Genomic DNA, 20,360 nt, shown 5'->3' with positions numbered 1-20,360 from the left:
AGATTGAATGAGAGTTATCCTGCCTCCAAAAGATAAATATGCTTTTTGCCACCCATCTAATCTTCTTGAGATCTTCTCAATCACTGGATCCCAAAAGCCACGAGCCTTGGGATTCCCCCCCAGAGGAAGACCCAGGTAGAGTATAGGCCAACCAGAAACCTTGCAATTAAGCATCTCGGCCAACCTAGAAAGATGATTCTGTTCAAGATTAATGCCATAAATATTACTTTTGTCAAGGTTAACCTTTAGCCAAGAAATATGCCTAAACACTAGCAAAACACTATTGAGGGTCAGCATATCCTCTTCTCGAGTGCTAGAAAAGAAAATGGTATCATCTGCAAATTGCAAATGGGACACCCTTGTTCTGTTCCTACACACCCTGAAACCCTCCAAGGCATTTCTTTCCTTTGCTCTCAATAACATCCTGCTCAGTACATCTGCGACTAAAGTGAACAAAAAAGAGGATAAAGGGTCTCCTTGTCTTAAACCTCTAGAAGCCTTGACCCACCCTTTAATGTTTCCATTCACTAGGACTACAAACGATACCGTGGACAAACAACCTCTCATCCATTTCCTCCATCTAGGACTAAACCCCTTCTTCTCCAACACATGATCCAAAAAATCCCAACTCACATGGTCGTAAGCCTTTTCAAAGTCAATTTTGAAGACAACTCCTTCCTCCCTTGATCGTCTTTTCTCATCCACTATCTCATTAGTTATGAGAACTGCATCCAAAATTTGTCTCCCTTGAACAAAAGCACCTTGAGTTGAATGGATAGTTTCGTGAAGTACCCGTCTTAGATGCCCTGATAGCACTTTGACTATTATCTTGTAAAGACTAGTGATCAAGCTAATAGGTCTATAGTCTGAGATTTTCTTTGACATGCTTTTTTTGGGTAACAGAACTATGAAGGAAGCATTAGTGCTTTGATTGATAATCCCGCTCCTATGAAACTCTGCAAACACTCTCACTAAATCCTCCTTGATCACATCCTAACAATCTTGAAACACTGCAATGGTAAAACCATCAGGTCCCGGTGCCTTATCTTTATCCAACTGAAAAATGGCCTTAGGAATCTCTTCTTCAGTAAAAGGGGAGTCCAACCTAGACGCACTATCTCCAGATATAGGGGACCAATCTAAGCCTTCAACTCCCCAAGGCTCTCCAGAAGGGCTCGAGTAGAGCTTTTCAAAATACCTTAAGATCTTCTCTTTGATGCTCTCTGAATTATTCAACATTAGGGCTCTTTCATTCTCCAACACCTTGATATATTTCCTATTTCGCCTGCCATTAGCCACTTTATGAAAAAACTTTGAGTTACAATCCCCTTCCTTTACCCATTTCACCCTAGCTTTTTGTCTCCAATGAATTTCTTCTCTCAATATCAATTCCTCTAACTCCCCTTTTCTTAAAGCTCTCTAAACTAAAAGTTCAGAGGTTAGACCCCCTTCTTGCTCCATGGTATCAAAGTTAGCTAATTCAATTAGGATACTTTTTTTCCTTTCGTTTAGCTCTCCAAAAGAAGCCTTATTCCACTCTTTCAACTTGGCCTTAACAAATTGTAATTTCCTCATGAACTTGTGACCTTCCCACCCAATTCCTTGAAAATCTGTCCACCAACTTCGAAAGCTCTCTTTGAAACTAGGATGTTGCATCCACATATTCTCAAACCTAAAAGGTATTGGGCCCCACTTGAACGGATTGGTTTCCAAGACAATCGGCCAATAATCCGATGTCCATCTAGGAAGAACTTCTTGAAGGCTTTGAGGAAATAATTGTTCCCACTCATTTGAGTAAAGAAATCGATCTAATCTCTTGCATACGGGAGACTTTTACATGTTTGACCAAGTGAATGGTGCGCTTCGTAAAGGTGGATCTATCAATTCACATTCTCTTATAAAATCATCAAAGTCCTTCATGCATGGGGTTAAACTAGAACCTCCCAATTTTTCTGAACTTCTCCTTATGACATTGAAATCGCCGCCCACACACCAAAACGGGAAAGAAAGTCCAAAAATGTCTGAAAGCTTCACCCAAAAATCGTTCCTAAGTGCTGTGCTGTTTGGGTCATAAATTACGGATAACCATAATGTTCCGCATCCATTCAATACAAATTTGACTGAGACCGAAAAGGAACCTATTACCACCTCCTCACTGCGCAGTTTTTTAGAGTCCCAAATAATCAAAACCCTGCCCGAAGCCCCGCATGCTGAAAGGGTTGCCCATTCCTTATTTATGATTGTCCAAACACTACCCACAAACCTTCTGTCACACTCCGCCTTTTTTGTTTCCTGAATCATCACAACATCTGGCTTTTCTGATCTCAGAAAATCTTTAACCACCCTTCGCTTTTTCCTTGAACCCAAACCCTTGGTATTCCAACTAATTATCTTCATGGAAAAAACTCATAGACCCTAATCCTCCAAACCATTTCCAACAGGTCTCACAAACCTATGGAGCATATTGTCACAGGATGCTTCAAATGAGCCTCCTCATGGGTTTATATAGAGCTCAGGAAGCTTCTGGAGACTCTTGGAGCCATCTACACTAAGCCATTGGAGGGAAGAGTGTGGAAGGTTTTAGAGATGCCTAGAGATGTCCACACATCTCTACACTATGGTGGAAGGCATGAGAGGAGTTCAAGGCTTTCTAGAGAATTTTAGAGATCTCTTGTACATAGGGTTGTACATAGAATTGTGTAGGGTATTCTAAAATCCTCTTGATTTGTAAGGAACCCTCCAAGGTTCTAGAGAGTTCCATTGGTGCCTATAAATAGGTGAGGGCCTCATTTGGCCAAAGCACCACCCAAATCACTTCCTACCCAAGCAAGTGAGTTCCTAAATCACTTGTAAAGGCTTCCTTGAGTAATAACAACTTCCATTCTTTAAGAGTTGCCTACTACGCCTTCTTAAGCTTTCGAGTCGTGAGCATATCCTAGCCTAGCAAGCTAAGCGTTGGGAGTAAGACTGACTTACCAAGATCAAGCGTCTTGACTTGTCTAAGTGCCGCACGAGCTTAGGAAACGACTAAGTCCGTGACAATATGCTCTTCCTCCTGGAATATACCTAATATCCAGAGACTTTGAAACCTCACACACTTTAGCCATTTTCCTGGGGGATAGGCCTTCTACTTGGAACTCACCCAATGGGGAGCCCGCAGTAACACCCTGGCAAACTGTAACTAGGTTGGATACCTTATTAGGCAAAATGGGTTTATCAAAATTGGGTTAGCACTCTCGGTCAACTGGTTTGGATAAGCAGGCTGGATCTCCTCCACTACAAGATTATGGATGCCAACAGAAATTTGACCTACAGTACCAACGTCGTCTTTTTTGGGAAAAAATTCAGAGATTACTCGATTTTCCATAGGAAACTTAGTATGAAAGGCTGAATTGGGAAGATTGGGAACATAAGGACTCAAAAAAGAAGAAGCCAAACCACAAGAAAGGGATGGAGAAGACGAGGGTGATTGAATAGGTGAAGACGAGATTACCTCCAAATTTTCTGCTACCAACAATCCACAATTCTCCATAAAGCTAAGCCCTTTACCTCTGATTTCTGGCGTAGAGGGCAAAACTGCGATTGCTGAGCCGCGAAGATCGGACCCCACTCGGCCCAAAAATCCTTCTCTGTCTTCCTCAAAGAAAAGTTTGCTCAAAGCCACTTCGTCTCTTGACGATGAAGCCCCTTCCCCCAAGCATCTCTTACGAAACCTTGGTGATCGGCGAGAAATAAGAGGACTCGCACTAGATCCTCGTTTCGCCTGAGATCCGGCCTCGAAAGCCTCTTCCTTAGGAAACTCTTTGCTGTTTGCAGGATTCTTCCCGTGCAAAAGAGGCTCGCTGCGATACCGAAGACCTTGTCGACAGTCAGAGCTTGGAGGAAAAAGGGTAGTCCACAACTTCTTTGAACCAAACTTCACTTCCTTCTTTGCGGAGCTACTCGATTGAACCACAGGAAGTAAAGATGTTGCTTTCCCCTTTTCCTTTGCAGAAGAATCTTCTTCCCTTCGTAATGTAACCTCCGTCTCATCTGGCTTCTTTCCTCCTAAGCTTAGGCCCAACCCCAACGGGCCTTTTATGTTGCAGCCCACTTTTGCAATTAATGGACCAGGCTTAGACAAAGACTGGGCCTTCCTCTCATAAGCCCGAAAGCCCTCATAAGCGGAGATCTCATCCCCACTGGCCCTTATTCCTCCCGCCTCCTCAATCCCAACTGGCTCATCGTCCATTTTTTTTGAATTCAAACTGGGCATCGATGGGGATAGGATCCAACTGTTCCCCGCATCCTGACCACTCTTACCACGTGTCCCCACTGGAAAAACAACAGCCATACCCCTTTCTCATCCCTTTCTCATTCTGCCATCTTCCCCGACACAACATCTTCCCCCAACCATTGATTTCACTCTCTCCCCCCTCCTTCCTCCACTTGTCCCCGAGTGAGATGCAAAAGCCTCCCAAGTCGACTCACCCATTACGCTGCCTCTCCGAACGTCTTCAACTCCAACCACTACAATTGAAATTGTAAACACCCAATCCCCTTCTGTTACCTCGATCAAAGCTGGAAGAACTAACCTATCCTTCATTGCAATTCTTACCCTCGCCTTGCTAAGATCGAACAATTTCAATATTTGCCAATTTATTTCAGTCACTGTCCCTCACTGCTCTACAATTTTCTTCAGGTATACCTTAGACCATAGATGAAATGGCACCCCCCCGTAATTCGATCCAACTTCCTCTGAACTTCCCCTCTATTTTCGAATTTTCCTTCGGCGACCACCTTCTCAACTGGACTGTATTCCTTCCCTCAACTCGAAGATTCCTCAAATCTTGGAGAAAGAAAGCTTCCTCTATTGTTTAAACAAAAAATGCTCCTTTTCCGCCTGAGATGGGTACAATCGTTGCTACTCCTTTCTTCCCTAAGCTTCTCGCCACCACTCGGCCAACCTCAACCCATTTAACGCTATCAGCATTGCGTTCACACACCACGGCTCGCGCCCACCTCTCGACACGAACAAGACCACCTTCTCTTGGTCCTTTACCACTGACTACATTTGCGAAGGACTTGTGCAGAGGACCCACGTGATTGTGGATAAACCTTTCTCCTCTGTATTGTCTTCCTTTTTCAACTACAATTGAAGGGGGGACCACCAACATTGAAGACAATGCGCTTTTAAGATTCTCCCATCCTCTGCCCTTCTTGCCCTCAGGAATAACCAGAAAAGAAGATCTTCTGTTGGTAGCGAACTCCGAGATCCTTATGAACCTTCCGTGGTTGTTGAAGCCAACTTCCATCAAATGGACACAATATTTTCCCCTGAACTTTCTGTTGAACCCCAAATGACTCTTCATTTCGATGGCTTTTGTCAAATGTTCTATCATCCACCCGACTGCATCCTTTTCAAAACTTAAGACAAAAACAGAGCCTCTACCGTGCTTTGTAATCGAGCACCAGTTTCCTTCGTGCTCGCCTTCCGACCTAATCAATTGATCATCTCTTTTTACAATTTCTATTGACTTGGCACCTTGACACATGTTGTTTAGATTAGTCAAGCTTGATTGGGTTCCTTCTAAGAGAATAAGTGACATCATGACTATTTCCTTTAGGGGCTTGAGGAGTTCAGTTAAAGGCAAAATTTTATGGAAAATTGCATTCCTTACTCTAATTTGGATAGTATGAAGGGAAAGAAATGGAAGGATTTTTTAGGACAAGTGGAGAAGTAAATGGTTGATAAGGGACTTAATTTATATCTATTTCTCCTTTTGTACCTTAACAACTTCAACTTTCATGTGCATTTCTCTCAATGTTATTAATCTTAATTGGAATTTGATGTGTAAATCAAAAAGGTGAAAATTGCAAAGCTTCGGTCTCTTTTTGTATATGTATTGATCCTTAAAGAGAGTAGAGTTGCATTTCTTTTGTATAGCTTTTGTGGTACTATTTTTTTTATTTTTTATTTTTTTAAGATAACCGAGGAATTTTTCATGGCCAAACCCTTGGGACTCTCCATAGAGACCTAAACCTCAGGGTGTTGATCATCCCGCAACAACCAACATTGAGTAAATTTTAAGGTATCATCAGTGACAGAATTCGAACCTAGGACTATGTGCCACTTGTTGGGACCTCATTTCCCAGTGTTTGCCTTGACTAACTGGGCTATCCTAGTGGGTATAACTTTTGTGGTACTATATTGAGCTATGTCTTGTTGGTATATTGGAGAAAACTTATTCATTTGTATGTTAGATAAGAGTGTGTATATTCGGAAAGGATTCGACATCCTTCACATTTACTTTTAAATAATTTTCAATGAATATTTTTTTTCTTTGACAAAAAAAAATAAAAAAAATAATGAAAACTTCATGTACTTCATGATAATATTGTTCAATTGGTGATAGGGTGCTATGGAAAGAGACTAAGAATGAGAAGTTTTGTGTTAAGTCCCTTTATGGTGCATTGGAGCCTAGAAATGCAGTCTTGTTTTTTAGGAGCATCATTTAGAGCCCTGTGTTCCTTCCAAATTGGTTTTTTTTTTTTTTTTTTTGCTTGGAAAGCTTCATGGGGTAAGGCCTTAACTTTGGATCAACTAAAGAGGAGGGGTTGGTCTCTAGCCAATAGATGTTTCCTTTGCCTAGTTGAAGAAGAGTCTATAAATCATATTCTAATTCATTACACTAAGATTAGGGTTTTATGGGAGTTAATTTTTGCACTCTTTGGTGTGATGTGGGTCTTGCAATCGTTTGTTAGAGAGACCCTCCTTGGTTGGCATGGTTCCTTTGTGGGCAAAAAGCGTAAAAAGGTTTGGAAGATAGCTCCCCTATGTCTCTTTTGGATGGTTTGGAAGGAAAGAAATAGAATTGCCTTCAATAATGAGGAGCTTTCGATTCAAAGGATGAAAAATTCTTTTGTTTGTAGTTTTTGGTCTTGGACTAAATTGTTTATAGATGAAAGACCTTTATCTTTAATCAACTTTTTTGATTGGTTGGGTTCTAGATGAGGGTGGGTGATATTTTTTTTTTATCGCTTACTTTTTTTTTTGTTTTTGTCTTTAGGTGCCTGTTGTGTACTCCCTATATGCTTTGGGTTGACCTTTGGGCACCATTTGTTCTTTATATATAATATATTTTTGTGTTTTTACCTATCAAAAAAATCTTGTTCAATTGGTGATGACCTCATTCAACTGGTGACCACCTTAAAACCATTACAATTAATGATAACCTTGTAAACCAATGCGATATTTAGGTAAATATGCACGGTTCTTCTTTGTCCTTGAAAAATATGTTACATGTTCCAAACTTGTCTTGTAATCTCTTGTCTGTTAGTAAAATTACCAAGGACTTGAATTGTTTTGTAACACATCCGTCCATCAATCCATCAAGGGAGCAGAAGAATATATGTAACAAGGTTCTCATTCTCAATGTTTCTTACATTATTTAGTTTGAATAAGTAAATGTCGTCTTTGAATGAGATGAAGGTTAGAGGAAGGGCTTGGTTTGGGATTGAGTCCAAGTCCTTCGAGATTTTGGTAGAACTGTCTAAAGGGAAGTTGTTTGGGGTAATTACAGAGAGGGGTCGAAATTTCTCTTCTTGGATTAGATTTGGAGAGAGGAGTATGTCCTTACTCTTAGAAGGAGTGGAATGTGGCTAGAAGGAAAGCTTGAAGGAGGTAAAAAATTCTTGGGTGGAAGGAGGAAGGAGCTATAAGCTCTAGTTGCGCAACAATGAGGTGAGAAGATACCTGTTGTGTTCAATGTTTTTTGTGGAGGTGAATCGATTCATGTTGATTTTTTCGGAGGGGAAGGGATTGCCGAGGGGGGGTTGGTTTGTTCTTGCTCAGAAGTTGAGGGCTGTGGAATAGAGCTCCAAGAAAGAATGCTTGATGCCTTTAAGGTGAAAGATGGGTAGAGTCAAGGGTATGTAGGGGCCAATCCCATGCCAGAATAGGGAAGTGAAAGGGTGGAGGTGTGGTTGTAGTATAGGGGAGTCAACTCTTTTAACAAATTGCAGTATCTTAATCTATGCTTGGTGAGTCTCAGAGGAGGGTTCATTGTTGTCCTCTCTGGAGGATTGGGCTAGGTACTATTGGAGGTTGAATGGGAAACTATCATTATTCCCTTTGGGAGGGACCTATATTTTGTTTGAATTTGAGTTGGCAAGGGAAGCTAAGAGGGGTAACCAAACTTTGTACTCTCAATTTGCTGGTCTTTATAGAGTTATTTTTGTGAAAAACCTCACTGTCTCAAATGTCCTTAGCAATTCCTTTCCATTGTCTTGGAATTTTAATTTCCTTCATAATCTTATTGATACAAAAATTGATCTCCTTCAGAGAATCATGTCCTTCCTTAGTTTAGTGTTTTTCTCTCCTTCTTTAGTAGATTCAAGAGCTTGGTCTTTGTCATCATTAGGCTTGTTTTCAGTGAAATCTTTTTTCTTGGCCTTGTCAAAAGTCTTAAATCCTATCTTGTTCCTTCGGGCCAAGTTTTTGTGGAGTTCAAAAGCCCCCTCAAAGGTTACGACCCTTGCTTGGTTAGTAGTATATGGGAAGGTAAATACCAATGACAAGTTGCAATTGAGAAGACCTTACAAATCCCTCTGTCCTCAATGGTGCATTCTTTGCAAAGGAAATGGAGAATTGATCGACCACCTTTTTCTTCATTGTCCTGTTACCATTGGACTCTGGCACAAGCTGTTCAATCTAGCAGGGTTGGCTTGGATCCCTCCAAGGAGTATTGTGGACATGATGGTTATTGCTTTTAAAGGTTTGGGGAATTCATTAAGAGGCAAGACACTTTGGTAAATCGCTTGCCTTACTTTATTATGGATGGTGTGGCAAGAGAGAAACAATAGGATTTTTGAGGACAAGGGGAGAACGGAAGAGATGTTATGGGACTTGCTTCTTTTCTATTCCTCTCTTTGGGTCTCTTGTACTGTAACTTTTAGCGGAGTTCCTCTTAGTGTTTTACAAATCAACTGAACTGCGGTTTGTGTTTCAAAAGTTTGAGAGTGTTGGGGTTTTTCTTTGTATTTAGTTTTCTAAAGTTGGGTGTTTTCTCTTTTGTTCAGTTTTTGTTTTTGTGGGAAGGATCTCTCATCCTTCTCTTGTTTCTTCTCTTTCTCTTGTATCTCTTTTTTCTCTTGTATCTTTTTTTCTTTTAATATATTTTTCTTCGTTTCTGATTCAAAAAAAAAAAAAAGGAAGGCTGAGAGGGTGCTACAAGAAGGCTTGAGAGTCTTCAAGCAGAAACCATTAAAGCTGAAAAGATGGAGTCCAATAGTAGGATGTCTCAGTGAGAGAGCTCAACCAAGTTCCTACTAGGTGAGGATTGTGGGGCTCTTGCTATGCTTGTGGCAAATGATATCTTTAAGCTAGTGGACGATTTGTGTGGGGGTGGATGAGAAGACAACGGGGGGTAGAAATTTACAATGGACATGAGTGTTAATCAAAAGAAATGGAAAAAAGGTACTAGGGAAGTTACAAGTAGTGGTCGGAGATCTTTGTTATTCGGTGAATTTGTGGTGGAAGATCCCTTATTGGGCAGCTCTGGTGGTTCCCCACGTTGAGTGATAGGAGGCAAGGGAGAAGAAGAGTAGTGATTCATGTGCGGCAGGTTGTGTGGGGTTCGCGAGGTCAAACCTAGCAGAAGAGGTGTCGTTTTTTTGGTAGGATGAGGCTTGTAGAAGAGGTAGCCTTTCCAATACCTTTTGCGGGAAGGCTGTAATTAGAGGTGTAGGAGCAGAATTTTGCAGGTGCTGCGTGGGAGGAGGGTTAGACATCTATAGCTGGAGCAGCTTTACAGAGGCCTATGGGTGTAAAAGCAAGCCTATCCTGGTTAAAGGAGACCTTTAATGAAGTGGTTGGGGCCTTTGGTGTGGTCTGACCCAAAGATGGGTGGCTAGGCTAGCTTGTTGATAGCAGGGCCTTAGTAAGGGCCCAAGGCTTTCGTAGTAATTTGGCCATGAGAGCCTTTTGGGCCTGACCCTTGGAGACGCAGAGGAGAAAGATGGGTGTAAGGCTTAACCCTTTTCTCTACCTTATAGTGGGGATCTTCTTTGCCTTAAGTGGGGGGGTGTCCCTTGTTGACGAGCATGGTAGGAGGTTCTCGAAGGAGGATTTCTCACATGTGGATGAGGTTTTGATGTCGGAGGTTGTGCATTCTCAAGGTATGATGTCTATCTCAATTTCCAAAGCAGGGGGGACTCTCTCTTCTACTCCTCTTTTTGGGCTTTTCAAGCAGGCTTGTCGTAGGGATGATTTGCAGGGGAGATTTGGTGTTGACAGATAGGGAGGATCCATTGTTGGTAGAAGATGTGAGAAATGACCCCCTCTCCATGATCTTGAAGGATGGGTTGAGGGTAAATCTTTAGCCAAATTGCGTTGATGTGGAGTCGAGGCTTTCGGTTGGGGAGGAGGTAGAGGCTTATGTTATGGGGAAGGGAAGTGCCCTAGAGAAGCAACGACAGGATTTTCCCTATTCCCAAGGAAACTTTAGCAGATTAGTGGCTTTTAGCAAAGTTTTGGGGCTTTTATGAAGTGGAAATTTTAGGTGGATAATTATGAAGTGGAAATTTTAGGCCTCTTGAAAAAATTGGAAGTAAGAATAAAATGGAAGACAATAAGGCCCGACCAAAAAGGAAAATGTGAGTGGATCAAAGTTGGAGAGGGAGCTTTGGAAATTGGAATGCTCTTTTAGTTACAAGTCTGGATTGAGTTGTGGGAGAGGAGGGGGGACAATTTTTAGGGATTTGGTCAAGGCAAGTCAATGAAACTCCGGATTATTTTGTGGATTAATGAGGGGGATAAGCGTAGTGTGATCAAATCTTTGATTCGCATGTACTTGGCCGATCTTGTTTGTCTTTAAGAAACAAAGGTTTAACAGATAACAACCAGATTGGTGAAAAGCCTAGGTGTGGGCAAATGTTTGGACAGGAGGGCAGTGGATGCTAGGGGTCAAGCAGGGGGAATTGTGGTATTTTGGGATAAGCGAGTGTTGGAGCTTCTTGAGATGGAGGTAGGTGCCTTTTCAGTGTCGCATCGATTTAGAAATTCCAAGGGTAGTTTTGTGTGGATGTTTTTGGGTGGTTATGGACCTATTTTAGTTGAGGAGAGGGAAGCTTTTTGGGTTGAGTTGGGTGCTATAAGAGGTATTTGGAGGGATCCTATGTGTATTGGGGGAGATTAATGTGGTGAGATTTCCGGAGGAAAGGAGTGGTTGTATGAGAATTTCGGCTACAATGAGACGTTTTTCAAAGGTTATCGATGAGCTGTGCCTTAAAGACCTTACCTTGTCCGGTGGTGAGTATACATGGTGTGGTGGTTTAAACAACAGTTCAGCTTCTAAGTTGCATCATTTTCTAGTTTTTGACAATTGGGAAGACCCGTTCAGTGGATTGGTTAAGAATATCCGTCCAAACCTAACCTTTGATCATGCACCAATATGTGGATGGGGGAGGGATTAGAAATGGAACGATTCGATTCAGATTTGAAAATATGCGATTAAAGGAGGAAGGGTTCAAAGATCTCATAAGGAATTGGTGGGAGGGATATAGCATCCGGGGGTCTTATAGTCATATTTTGGAGGTTAAGCTCAAAAGCTTGAAGCAGGATCTTTAAGTGTGGAACAAGGAGGTGTTTTGGAATGTATCCACCAAAAAACTTGAGGCTCTGGTGCAGTTAGGTTAGTAGTATGCAAAGGAAAGAGAAAGAGCCCTCAGAGTGGATGAGTTTGAGGTTAAAAGGAGAACGGTAGATGAGTTTAAAAAATGGGCAATGTTGGAGGAGATTTTCTAGAGGCAGAAATCAAGAGAGCTGTGGGTAAAAGAAGAGGATAAAAATACCAGATTTTTCCACAAGATGGCTAATGCTCATAGAAGGATGAGTTTTTTGGAAAAGTTAAGGGTAAATGGTGATTTACTAGTAGGGGAGAACAATATTAAAGAGAGGGTGGCAGGAGCTTTTCAATTGTTGCTTTATGAGATGGGGGGAGTGGAGGTCCAGTATAGAGGGGCTGGTGTTTACTTCTCTGTCACCCATAGAATCAGCAGCCCTGGAGTTTCCTTTCTCTGAAGAAGAGACTTTTTCTGCCTTGTCTAGCTTGTGTGGAGATAAGGTCATGGGTCCAGATGGTTTTACTTAAGCATTTTGGCAAGACTATTGGAATGTTGTTAAAAGTGAGGTCTTGGGCTTTTTTGGCGACTTCTTTGAGTCGGGATGCTTTAAGAGAAGTTTAAATGCTATTTTTGTAGTTTTAGTGCCAAAGAAAGGGGGAGTTGAAGAGTTAAAGGATTTTAGGCCTATTAGCTTGGTTGGGGGTTTGTATAAGTTGTTGGCCAAAGTTCTAGCCAATGCTCAAGAAGCTGGTGGGCACTTTGGTGTCGGATTTTCAGCATGCTTTTGTGTGGGGGGGGGGGAGACAAATCTTAGATGCAGTTTTGATAGTTAATGAGGCCATAAATTCTAGACTTAAAGATAATTTGAGAGGCTTGCTATGCAAATTGGATATAGAAAAGGCGTATGACCATGTACATTGGAATTGCATTATAGCTATGATGGATAAAATCGGTTTTGGCTCTAAGTGGTTGGGTTGGATCAGATGGTGTATTTCTACGGTTCATTTCTTTGTTTTGGTTAATGGCACTCCTTCTGGTTTCTTCAGTAGTTCTAAGGGGTTGAGACAAGGAGACTCTTTGTCTCCTAATTTGTTTATTTTGGTGATGGAGATCCTTTCCTGTTTGCTCTCTAGGGCAAAGGATGGTGGTTTTATTAAGGGTTTTTGGGTTAAAGAAAGGAATGTTGTGGGAGTAGAGGTCTCCCATTTGTTTTTTGTAGATGATATTCTCATTTTTTGTGATGCAAGCAAGGAAAACTTAGAGTATTTGAGCTAGGTTTTTATGTAGTTTGAGGCTTTCCTGGGTCTTAAGATTAATTTGGAGAAAAGTGAATTGATTCCCGTTGGGAAGGTTTAAAATTTAGAGGAGCTTGTCAAGGTTTTAGGTTGTAAGCAACCACTTACTTAGGCCTCCCCTTGGGTGCTCCTTACAAGTCTAGTAGGGCTTGGGAAGGGGCAGAGGAATGGTTTTAAAAAAAGCTTGCTTTGTGGAAGAGACGATATCTGTTGAAAAGAGGAAGACAAACATTGATTAAGAGTACTTTATCTAGTTTACCCATTTACTTTATGTCCCTCTTTGTTATCCCCAAAAGAGTGGCGGTTAGATTGGAAAAAATTCAAAGAGACTTCGTTTGGGGAGGAGGGGAGTTGGTGAAAAACCTCATTTGGTTAATTGGTCGATTGTGTGCATAGAGAAACAAAATGGGGGTTTGGGTTTTAGAAGTCGTTCCCTTTTCAATAAAGCACTTTTGGGAAAATGGTCTTAGACATTTGTGAAGGAAAGGAACCCTCTTTGGAAACAGGTAATTGTTGGTAAGTTTGGGTTATAGGAGGGGGTGTGGTGCACAAAGGAGGTGAGAGGGAGGCATGGTGTAGGAGTATGGGAGACAATTAGAACTGATTGGGAGCTCTTCAAGGATAAAACAAGCCTTTAGGTTGGTTTGGGGAATCGGGTCAAATTTTGGAAAGATAGGTGGTGTGGGGATATGTCTTTGAGGGATGCATTCCCAGGCCTTTATGCTATTGCTTCCTTTAAGGATGCTTGGGTGGTAGATGTTTGGGATGGGGATAGTTGGGACTGAGGTTTATTAGACAATTCAATGATTGAGAGTTGGAGGAGGTCGATGCCTTGTTCGGGAGATTGCATAACTACTCCATCGTTTTTGGTACTTTTGATGACATGGTTTGGTTGGAGACTAAGAATAGAGATTTTTTTGTTTAGTCCTTTTACTTCTTTTTGGCAAGTAGGAGAGTGGAGCCACTGCACAGTATGGTGTGGAACTCTTGGGCTCCTGTTAGAGCTAGCTTTTTTTGCTTGGGAGACAACTTGGGCTAAGATATTGACACAGGATCAACTCAGAAGGAGGGGATGGAGGATGCCAAACAGATGCTACATGTGCAAGGCTGGAGAGGAAACAAGAGATCATATACTTTTGCATTGTCCGAAAGCAAGTATATTGTGGCAGCTGGTTTTTGCTCTTTTTCATGTATAGTGGGTGATGCATTCATTTGTGAAGGGGGTGCTCTTAAGTTGGAATGGTTTCTCGGTTGGGAAAAAATGGAAAAAGGCTTGGAAAGTTGACCCTATGCATTTTTTGGTTCATTTGAAGGGAAAGAAATAGGAGAGCTTTTGAGGATAGGAAAAGCTTAGATACAATTAAAAGTTTTTTTTCTATCTTTTTTGGGATTGGCTTAGAGTGTAAATGGGGTATAATGTCACTTCTTTGATAGATTTTGTGGATTGGTTATGCTCCCCGTAGGGTGTGGTTGTTTGTGTGTGTTCCCGCCCCAATTGGTTTTTGTATATGTATACAACATATATACCTTTATTTTAACATATTACCCGTTCACTTGTCAAAAAAAAAAAAAAAAAATGCACGGTGCTATTCAACTAAAATCAATATGCACGTGCTGTAAACTTTTCTTCACATACTCTTTATGAGCATTTGCTTGATTCTTGTTGTCATTCTTTTTATTTTATTTTCATTTTTAATGATGCTTTATATGTGAACTTTTTTGCCTTTTAAAGTTCTGTTGTGCATTTTTGAAGTTGCTTTTTGTTTTTTTTTTATTTGATCATGTAAAATTTAAAAATTTTCACACACACTATTGCAATCTCCTGATGCAGTGCCATGCAGTTTTCATTTGGGTGTTTGCTTTAGGCTTGTTGTCGCACTTTCTTAATGATGCTTTCTGTGTAACTTGATGGTCACATGTCAGTTCATTTGCTTTCTGTTTTCAGGTAAGATCAAAGTTGGAATCCCTTGATGGTATTGTGCCCCCCACCCACGGATTTACCATCAGTAGCACTGGCATGAAAAATGTTTGGCTGTCCATGGAACACCAGGTTATTTTATGGTGTAATCAACTAGTTGTACAGGCGAGCAAAATTTCTCTTTCTAAAAGTCATTTGATTCTGGTATTTGGACTGTTCTAAAATTTTATGGTGTTATTGTTTTTCAGGTGTCACACACTCTTCTCAGTTTGATAGACCCCAAAACAAATCAACCATTTCCTGGCACTCAAAGAAGAGTTGCAATATTTGCAAAAATGCTTCGTAGTGGTATTCCACAGAGTTTTAATTGGATGAGGTCACAACCATTTCAGCAGTCAATGCATGTTCCCTTTCAGGATAAATTGGATAATTCTGGTATTATTAATATTCACCCTCTTTTTTTTCTTTTCTCTCCTGATAAGTAATTTTTTCTTACTGTTACATGGAAGTAAACCGGGAACAGTCCCATTCCCTAACTCTTTGCCACTTCAGCAAGGCCTCAATTGCAATATTCATCCTCCTGTTTTATTTGTTAAGAAAATATAGTTGGAAGTTCAGGATTAATTTTTTGAACTGAAAGTGATGGTGGAAATTGGAATTGCTTCTTGATGTTTTGGTTTTTCTCCAATTTTCGGGTCTTCCAATGTCATTTATGGTTCATTTCTTGGTGAGACATTTTGATTCAAAAGCAGATCTGTGATACCAAAATATGGTCTTTTCATTGTTAGATGTATGTTGATTCAGAAGCAAGATCTTTGGTATCAAAGTTCACATGTCCATTAAGCAATATTACATTGTTTCATGGCCCTGATGTTAAGTGTTAATACTGGAATTCAAATTCTGCAATTTAGAGGCATAAAGTGAGAAGGGGTTGAAGTGGGTGCATGAGTGGGGAAGCTCTTGTCCTTAGTCCATAGGACTTAGGAGGTCTAAAGTTTTAGATTGAAGCCCCTGGAATATCTCCAAACCATGTCCTGGTTTTAGGTTGTGTTATGGACTATAGTTTAATGGGTTGTCACTAAAGAGTGGGGTGGGCACGGGCCCCTTGACTTGCCTTGACCGGTTGTTCTTGCTTGAGCTTGGTTGGGCCAGGAAATGGCAATGATCCTCCTAGCCCAATGTAACATGAGTATCTTATTCTTGAGTAATTTAAATATAATCTTATATTATCATTAAGTAAATGAGCATATATGCATTTTGTCATTTTTTTTGTCAAGAAAATTTTGTCAAACTGTTAGTGGTTTCTTTAAAAAAGCTTAAACATGTTTAATGCAAAGACATTAAGTTGTTTGACTCTTACTTTCTAGGCTTGTGGTCTTTATGGTAATTATGCTCTTATACAACTTTGACTTGTTTGATTTGATGGTTGAGGGTGGAGGAGTGAGATTTTCTTAGAAGTTGAGTATTAATAATAGGGAGATTTGCTTAGGTGTTGGCTAATAGGCTAAAGAGGGTGGTTGTAAAGGTGGTTTTTGAGTTTCAGATTACGTTTGTTGAGGGAAGGTAGATTCTTGATGCAATGATTAAAACTAATGAGGCAATTGATTCTATTAGGAAGAGTGGCTCCAGTGTTTAAATTTGTAAGCTTGAAATTGAAAAGGTGTATGATCATGTTAGTTGGGATTTCCTGTTATCTGTTATTGGAAAGATGGGGTTGGGTAAAAAATGGATTGAACAGATTGGATGGTGCATCTTAATAGTAAAGTTTACGGTGCTTGTCAACTGTTCCCTTTCAAACTTTTTTCAAAGCTTTAGAGACCTAAGACTAAGGATTGCAACAAGGCAGGTTCGGGATGGGTCATCCTATCCAAACTTGACTTCGTTTATTCAAAATAATTCTCATCCCCATCCCATTAAAAAAATTAAGAAGGATAGGGCGAGCATACTTGCCCCATTTTGACTTTATTTGAAAATTTTAATTTTTTTTTAAAAATTATTTTTAAATGTTTTTAATTACATTAAAATAAATGTATTTTATAAATAATTAAAATATTATAATTTTTTATGACTTATTTTATTGAAAAGTATTTTAAATTTTATTATTATTATAATATATTAAAAATAAGAAAATAAAATTAAATAAAATTAATTTTATATAGAACAGGGGCGGGACAAGGCAATCTACGAACCCGTCCCAGGTTTTAAAAAAAATCCCAAACTCGCCTTTAACCCGTTTATTTAAATTTCAAACCCGTCCTATTAGTGGTGGGTACCTAAAAAAACCCGCCCCATTGTCATCTCTACATGAGACTTGAGATAAGGGAATCCCTTCTCTCCCTAGTCCCTATCTCTCTGTATTACTGATGGAGGTGCTCAATTTTTTCTTGGAAAAGGCTCAGAGGGTGGTTTTTTATTGGTTTTAGGGCAGGGGCTGGGGGTGGAGGTGTCTCATTTATTGTTTACTGATGACACCCTAGTCTTTTGCGAAGCCTCTCAAAGTCAAATGTTACATTTAAGATGGTTGTATGTGGTTTGAAGTTATTTTAGGTTTGACAATTAACCTGGAAAAAAGTGAATTAATCTCAATAGCATTAGCTAATATAGAAGAATTGGCTCTTGAATTGGGATGCAAGGTTGGGAAGCTTCCAACCACTTATCTGGGGCTTCCCTTAGGGCTCCATTCAAAGCCGAGTTAGTTTGGAATGGTGTGGAAGAAAGATTTCATAGAAGACGTTTGTTGTGGAAAAGACAAAGCATTTCAAAAGGGAGGAGGTTGACCTTAATTTGTAGTATGTTATCCAGTTTGCCTATTTATTAGATATTCTTGTTTAGCATGCCTAGAAAGGTTAGATTAACACTAAGAAAATTTAGAGGGACTTTCTTTGGGGTGAAGAGGCCTTGGAGAAAATATACGTTTGGTGAAATGGCCAATTGTTTGCAGGGAGAAAAGAAAGAGGGGCTTAGGAATCAGAAGCCTTTCAATGCTTAATAGGGCTCTATTAGGGAAATGGTGTTGGACATATGCTTAAGAAGAAGAAGCCTTTTGGAAAAAGGTCATTAAGGGTAAGTATGGGGAGGAAAAGAGGGGATGGTGTTCATGCAAAGTGAGGGAAAGGCATAGGTGGTGTGGTTTCTGAAATTCTGGTGAATGTTTTATGTTCAAAAATTTCATCAACAATCAATTTCGCTCATTCTGCCAGAAGTATATCATTGATACTGTCAAATCTGAAACCAAAACAATCTCTTTTTAGAAATTAAAAAGGATTTTTCAGCTAGCACAGTGGCTAGGTCATCTCCACAGGGATTTACTAAATGAAGTCAGGTTTCTTGCATTAGTCAATTGAATTTCAGATGGGGAATACTCAGTCAAAGAATGTAAAATTATAAAATCTGCATAGATTAATATATGAATGCAAAGTTTTAGTTTAAAAATTGGGCAGGAAATGAAGTTTTTGTAAAATTATATAGATTGATATTTGGAAAGGTCAATTCACATGCAGATCCAGTGAGATAAGGATAGGATTTCCTGTTTATGCTGAAAATCTCTTCCTAAAACTCAGATTATCACTAAGTCATGCTCAGATTCATTCCTATGTCATTCCTAGAACTAGACATATGCGTTCTTCAGAAAAACAATGAATCAATGTACCATAGAGAGTTTGATGCATTCACAAGCATCGCATAGGTGAGTTCTACAATGAAAAATAAGAAGAATACTAACTCAAAATACTGAAATCTCAGATCTAGAAGAGTAAGATGAAGAACTTTACAGAGAAATGCATCCGCTTTCTTTCCTTTGCTGCATGTGATTGATTGTCCAAATATCAACAAAAAACTACCTCTCCATAACACTATCTTCAACAGTGAGGATCTTGTTTGGCAGCTGAGAAAATATCATAGAAAATTCTCTAATAAGACAGAATACAAAACTAAGAATCTAAGACTAAATTATCTTTCTAAATTTTTAATCTATTCTCTTTTTTCTTGGTTAAACCAACAAGCTATTTATAGGCAAAGACACCTTGCTTATGCCCATTGATAACTTGTCACGTAGTCTCAACAGATCCTAAGAAAATCTAAGCAATGAAACATAAATTTTGACAACATTATTACAATTCATGTACAATTTCAATCAGGGTTCAAAATCTCGGTTGCTACTAGTACGACTTGGCTGAGTCGTATCCGCCTCAAGCATGGCTGCTATTAAATTGATACCCAAGTTTGGTATTTGGTTGCTTTGTGAGTAAATTCGATTGAGTTGAAGATATATGAGCAGTCTTGGAGCGGATTGCATAACAACTTAGACAACTCCAAGATTATGTCGAGACTAAGTATTAGAGGGATGGGTGATGGAAAAAATGGTAATATTGGAGGGGAAATGGTGGAGAAGAGAAGATCGAAACCCATGAAAATGAAGAAGTATGGAGAGTTTAGACTCTCTGCATCTTCATTCTTTTGCATCTTCATACAATTATTCTGTCTCCAGTTTACTGCCTTTAAAAAATGGGTATTGTGCATAGAAATAGGGAGTCAACGATTTGTAGGTGAAATAGGTATTGTGCAAAGAAGGGAAATAGGTGATTGAAGGGATGAATGGTTTATGGGTATTCGATAGGATTAGGAATTTTGGTTTCTGAATCATGGGTGTTGAAAGAGAGAAAGAGAGAAAACCTTAATTCTCATTCATATATTTAACTTCTTACACTAAAGAAATATACATACAAGGCCAGGTTGAACTAACTACCATATATGTGACTTATATTAAGAAAGGAAAGGAAGATTGTACACTATAAATACATTATATTCAACAATGGGTATTTTTTATTTTTTTTTAACTGGATACTGAATATGTAGTAGATATTTGTATGTAAATGGATAGTGGAAGTTTGATGGAAATTAGGATTGTAGCAAATAAATAATGAATATTACATTAAATAAATAGGAAACAAATATCAACATAAAAATTAAAATTGATGAATAGATATATAAGAAAAACATATTTATTTTCAAATATGCTCATTCAAATAAAAAATTTCTATTTCTATAATTGTTTTATTTAGAATATATTTGATAAGAAAAATGATGTTTATTTTTTTTAAAGATGATTCATGGTTGTATTTTTTTAATAGTTGAGAATATTTTTTAAAGATTCAAAATATTTAATTCATTTTTTTTAATAAAAAATAAATTCACTTTTATTATTTTCCATCTTCAATAAGAAACATTTATTATTAAGTGATTAAATTATTTTTTTTTTAAAGATTTTTAATATTATTTTAAATCATTCCTATGGTATGCTTTTATCACAAGTTGAATAATTTTGTATATAATAGAAGTTTATTTTATTAAATTTTTACTCTATCTATTTGTATTTATTTTTGCAATAATTTTTGCAATCTTTTTAATTTTTTTGAGCTTTTAAACTAGAATTTTTTGTGTATCACCCAATTCCGATCTAAGATGTTGAGATCGTTGTGCTTTGGGACTTGCCGAGTCAATGTCCGATACCACGACTTTGAACCATGACTTTGATACCAAACATA

At 39.1% G+C, this 20,360-nt stretch overlaps 1 protein-coding gene across 3 annotated transcripts in view; it reads left to right on the top strand.

Moving 5' to 3' along the window:
• The window catches only part of LOC100262596 (uncharacterized), an 84,522-nt gene that overhangs the window by 31,369 nt on the left and 32,793 nt on the right, over window positions 1-20,360 (top strand). For all 3 annotated transcript variants that reach the window (XM_010660622.3, XM_010660621.3, XM_010660623.3), the window contains exons 5-6: window positions 14,845-14,982; window positions 15,066-15,252. In XM_010660622.3, the coding sequence (XP_010658924.1) occupies window positions 14,845-14,982; window positions 15,066-15,252 (325 nt within the window). The remainder of the gene's footprint in view (window positions 1-14,844; window positions 14,983-15,065; window positions 15,253-20,360) is intronic.

The sequence above is a fragment of the Vitis vinifera genome, chromosome 13 (genome assembly GCF_030704535.1).
Source record: "Vitis vinifera cultivar Pinot Noir 40024 chromosome 13, ASM3070453v1".
In the NCBI taxonomy this organism is placed as follows: Eukaryota; Viridiplantae; Streptophyta; class Magnoliopsida; order Vitales; family Vitaceae; genus Vitis; species Vitis vinifera.
This window is presented reverse-complemented; position numbering and strand designations above follow the sequence as displayed.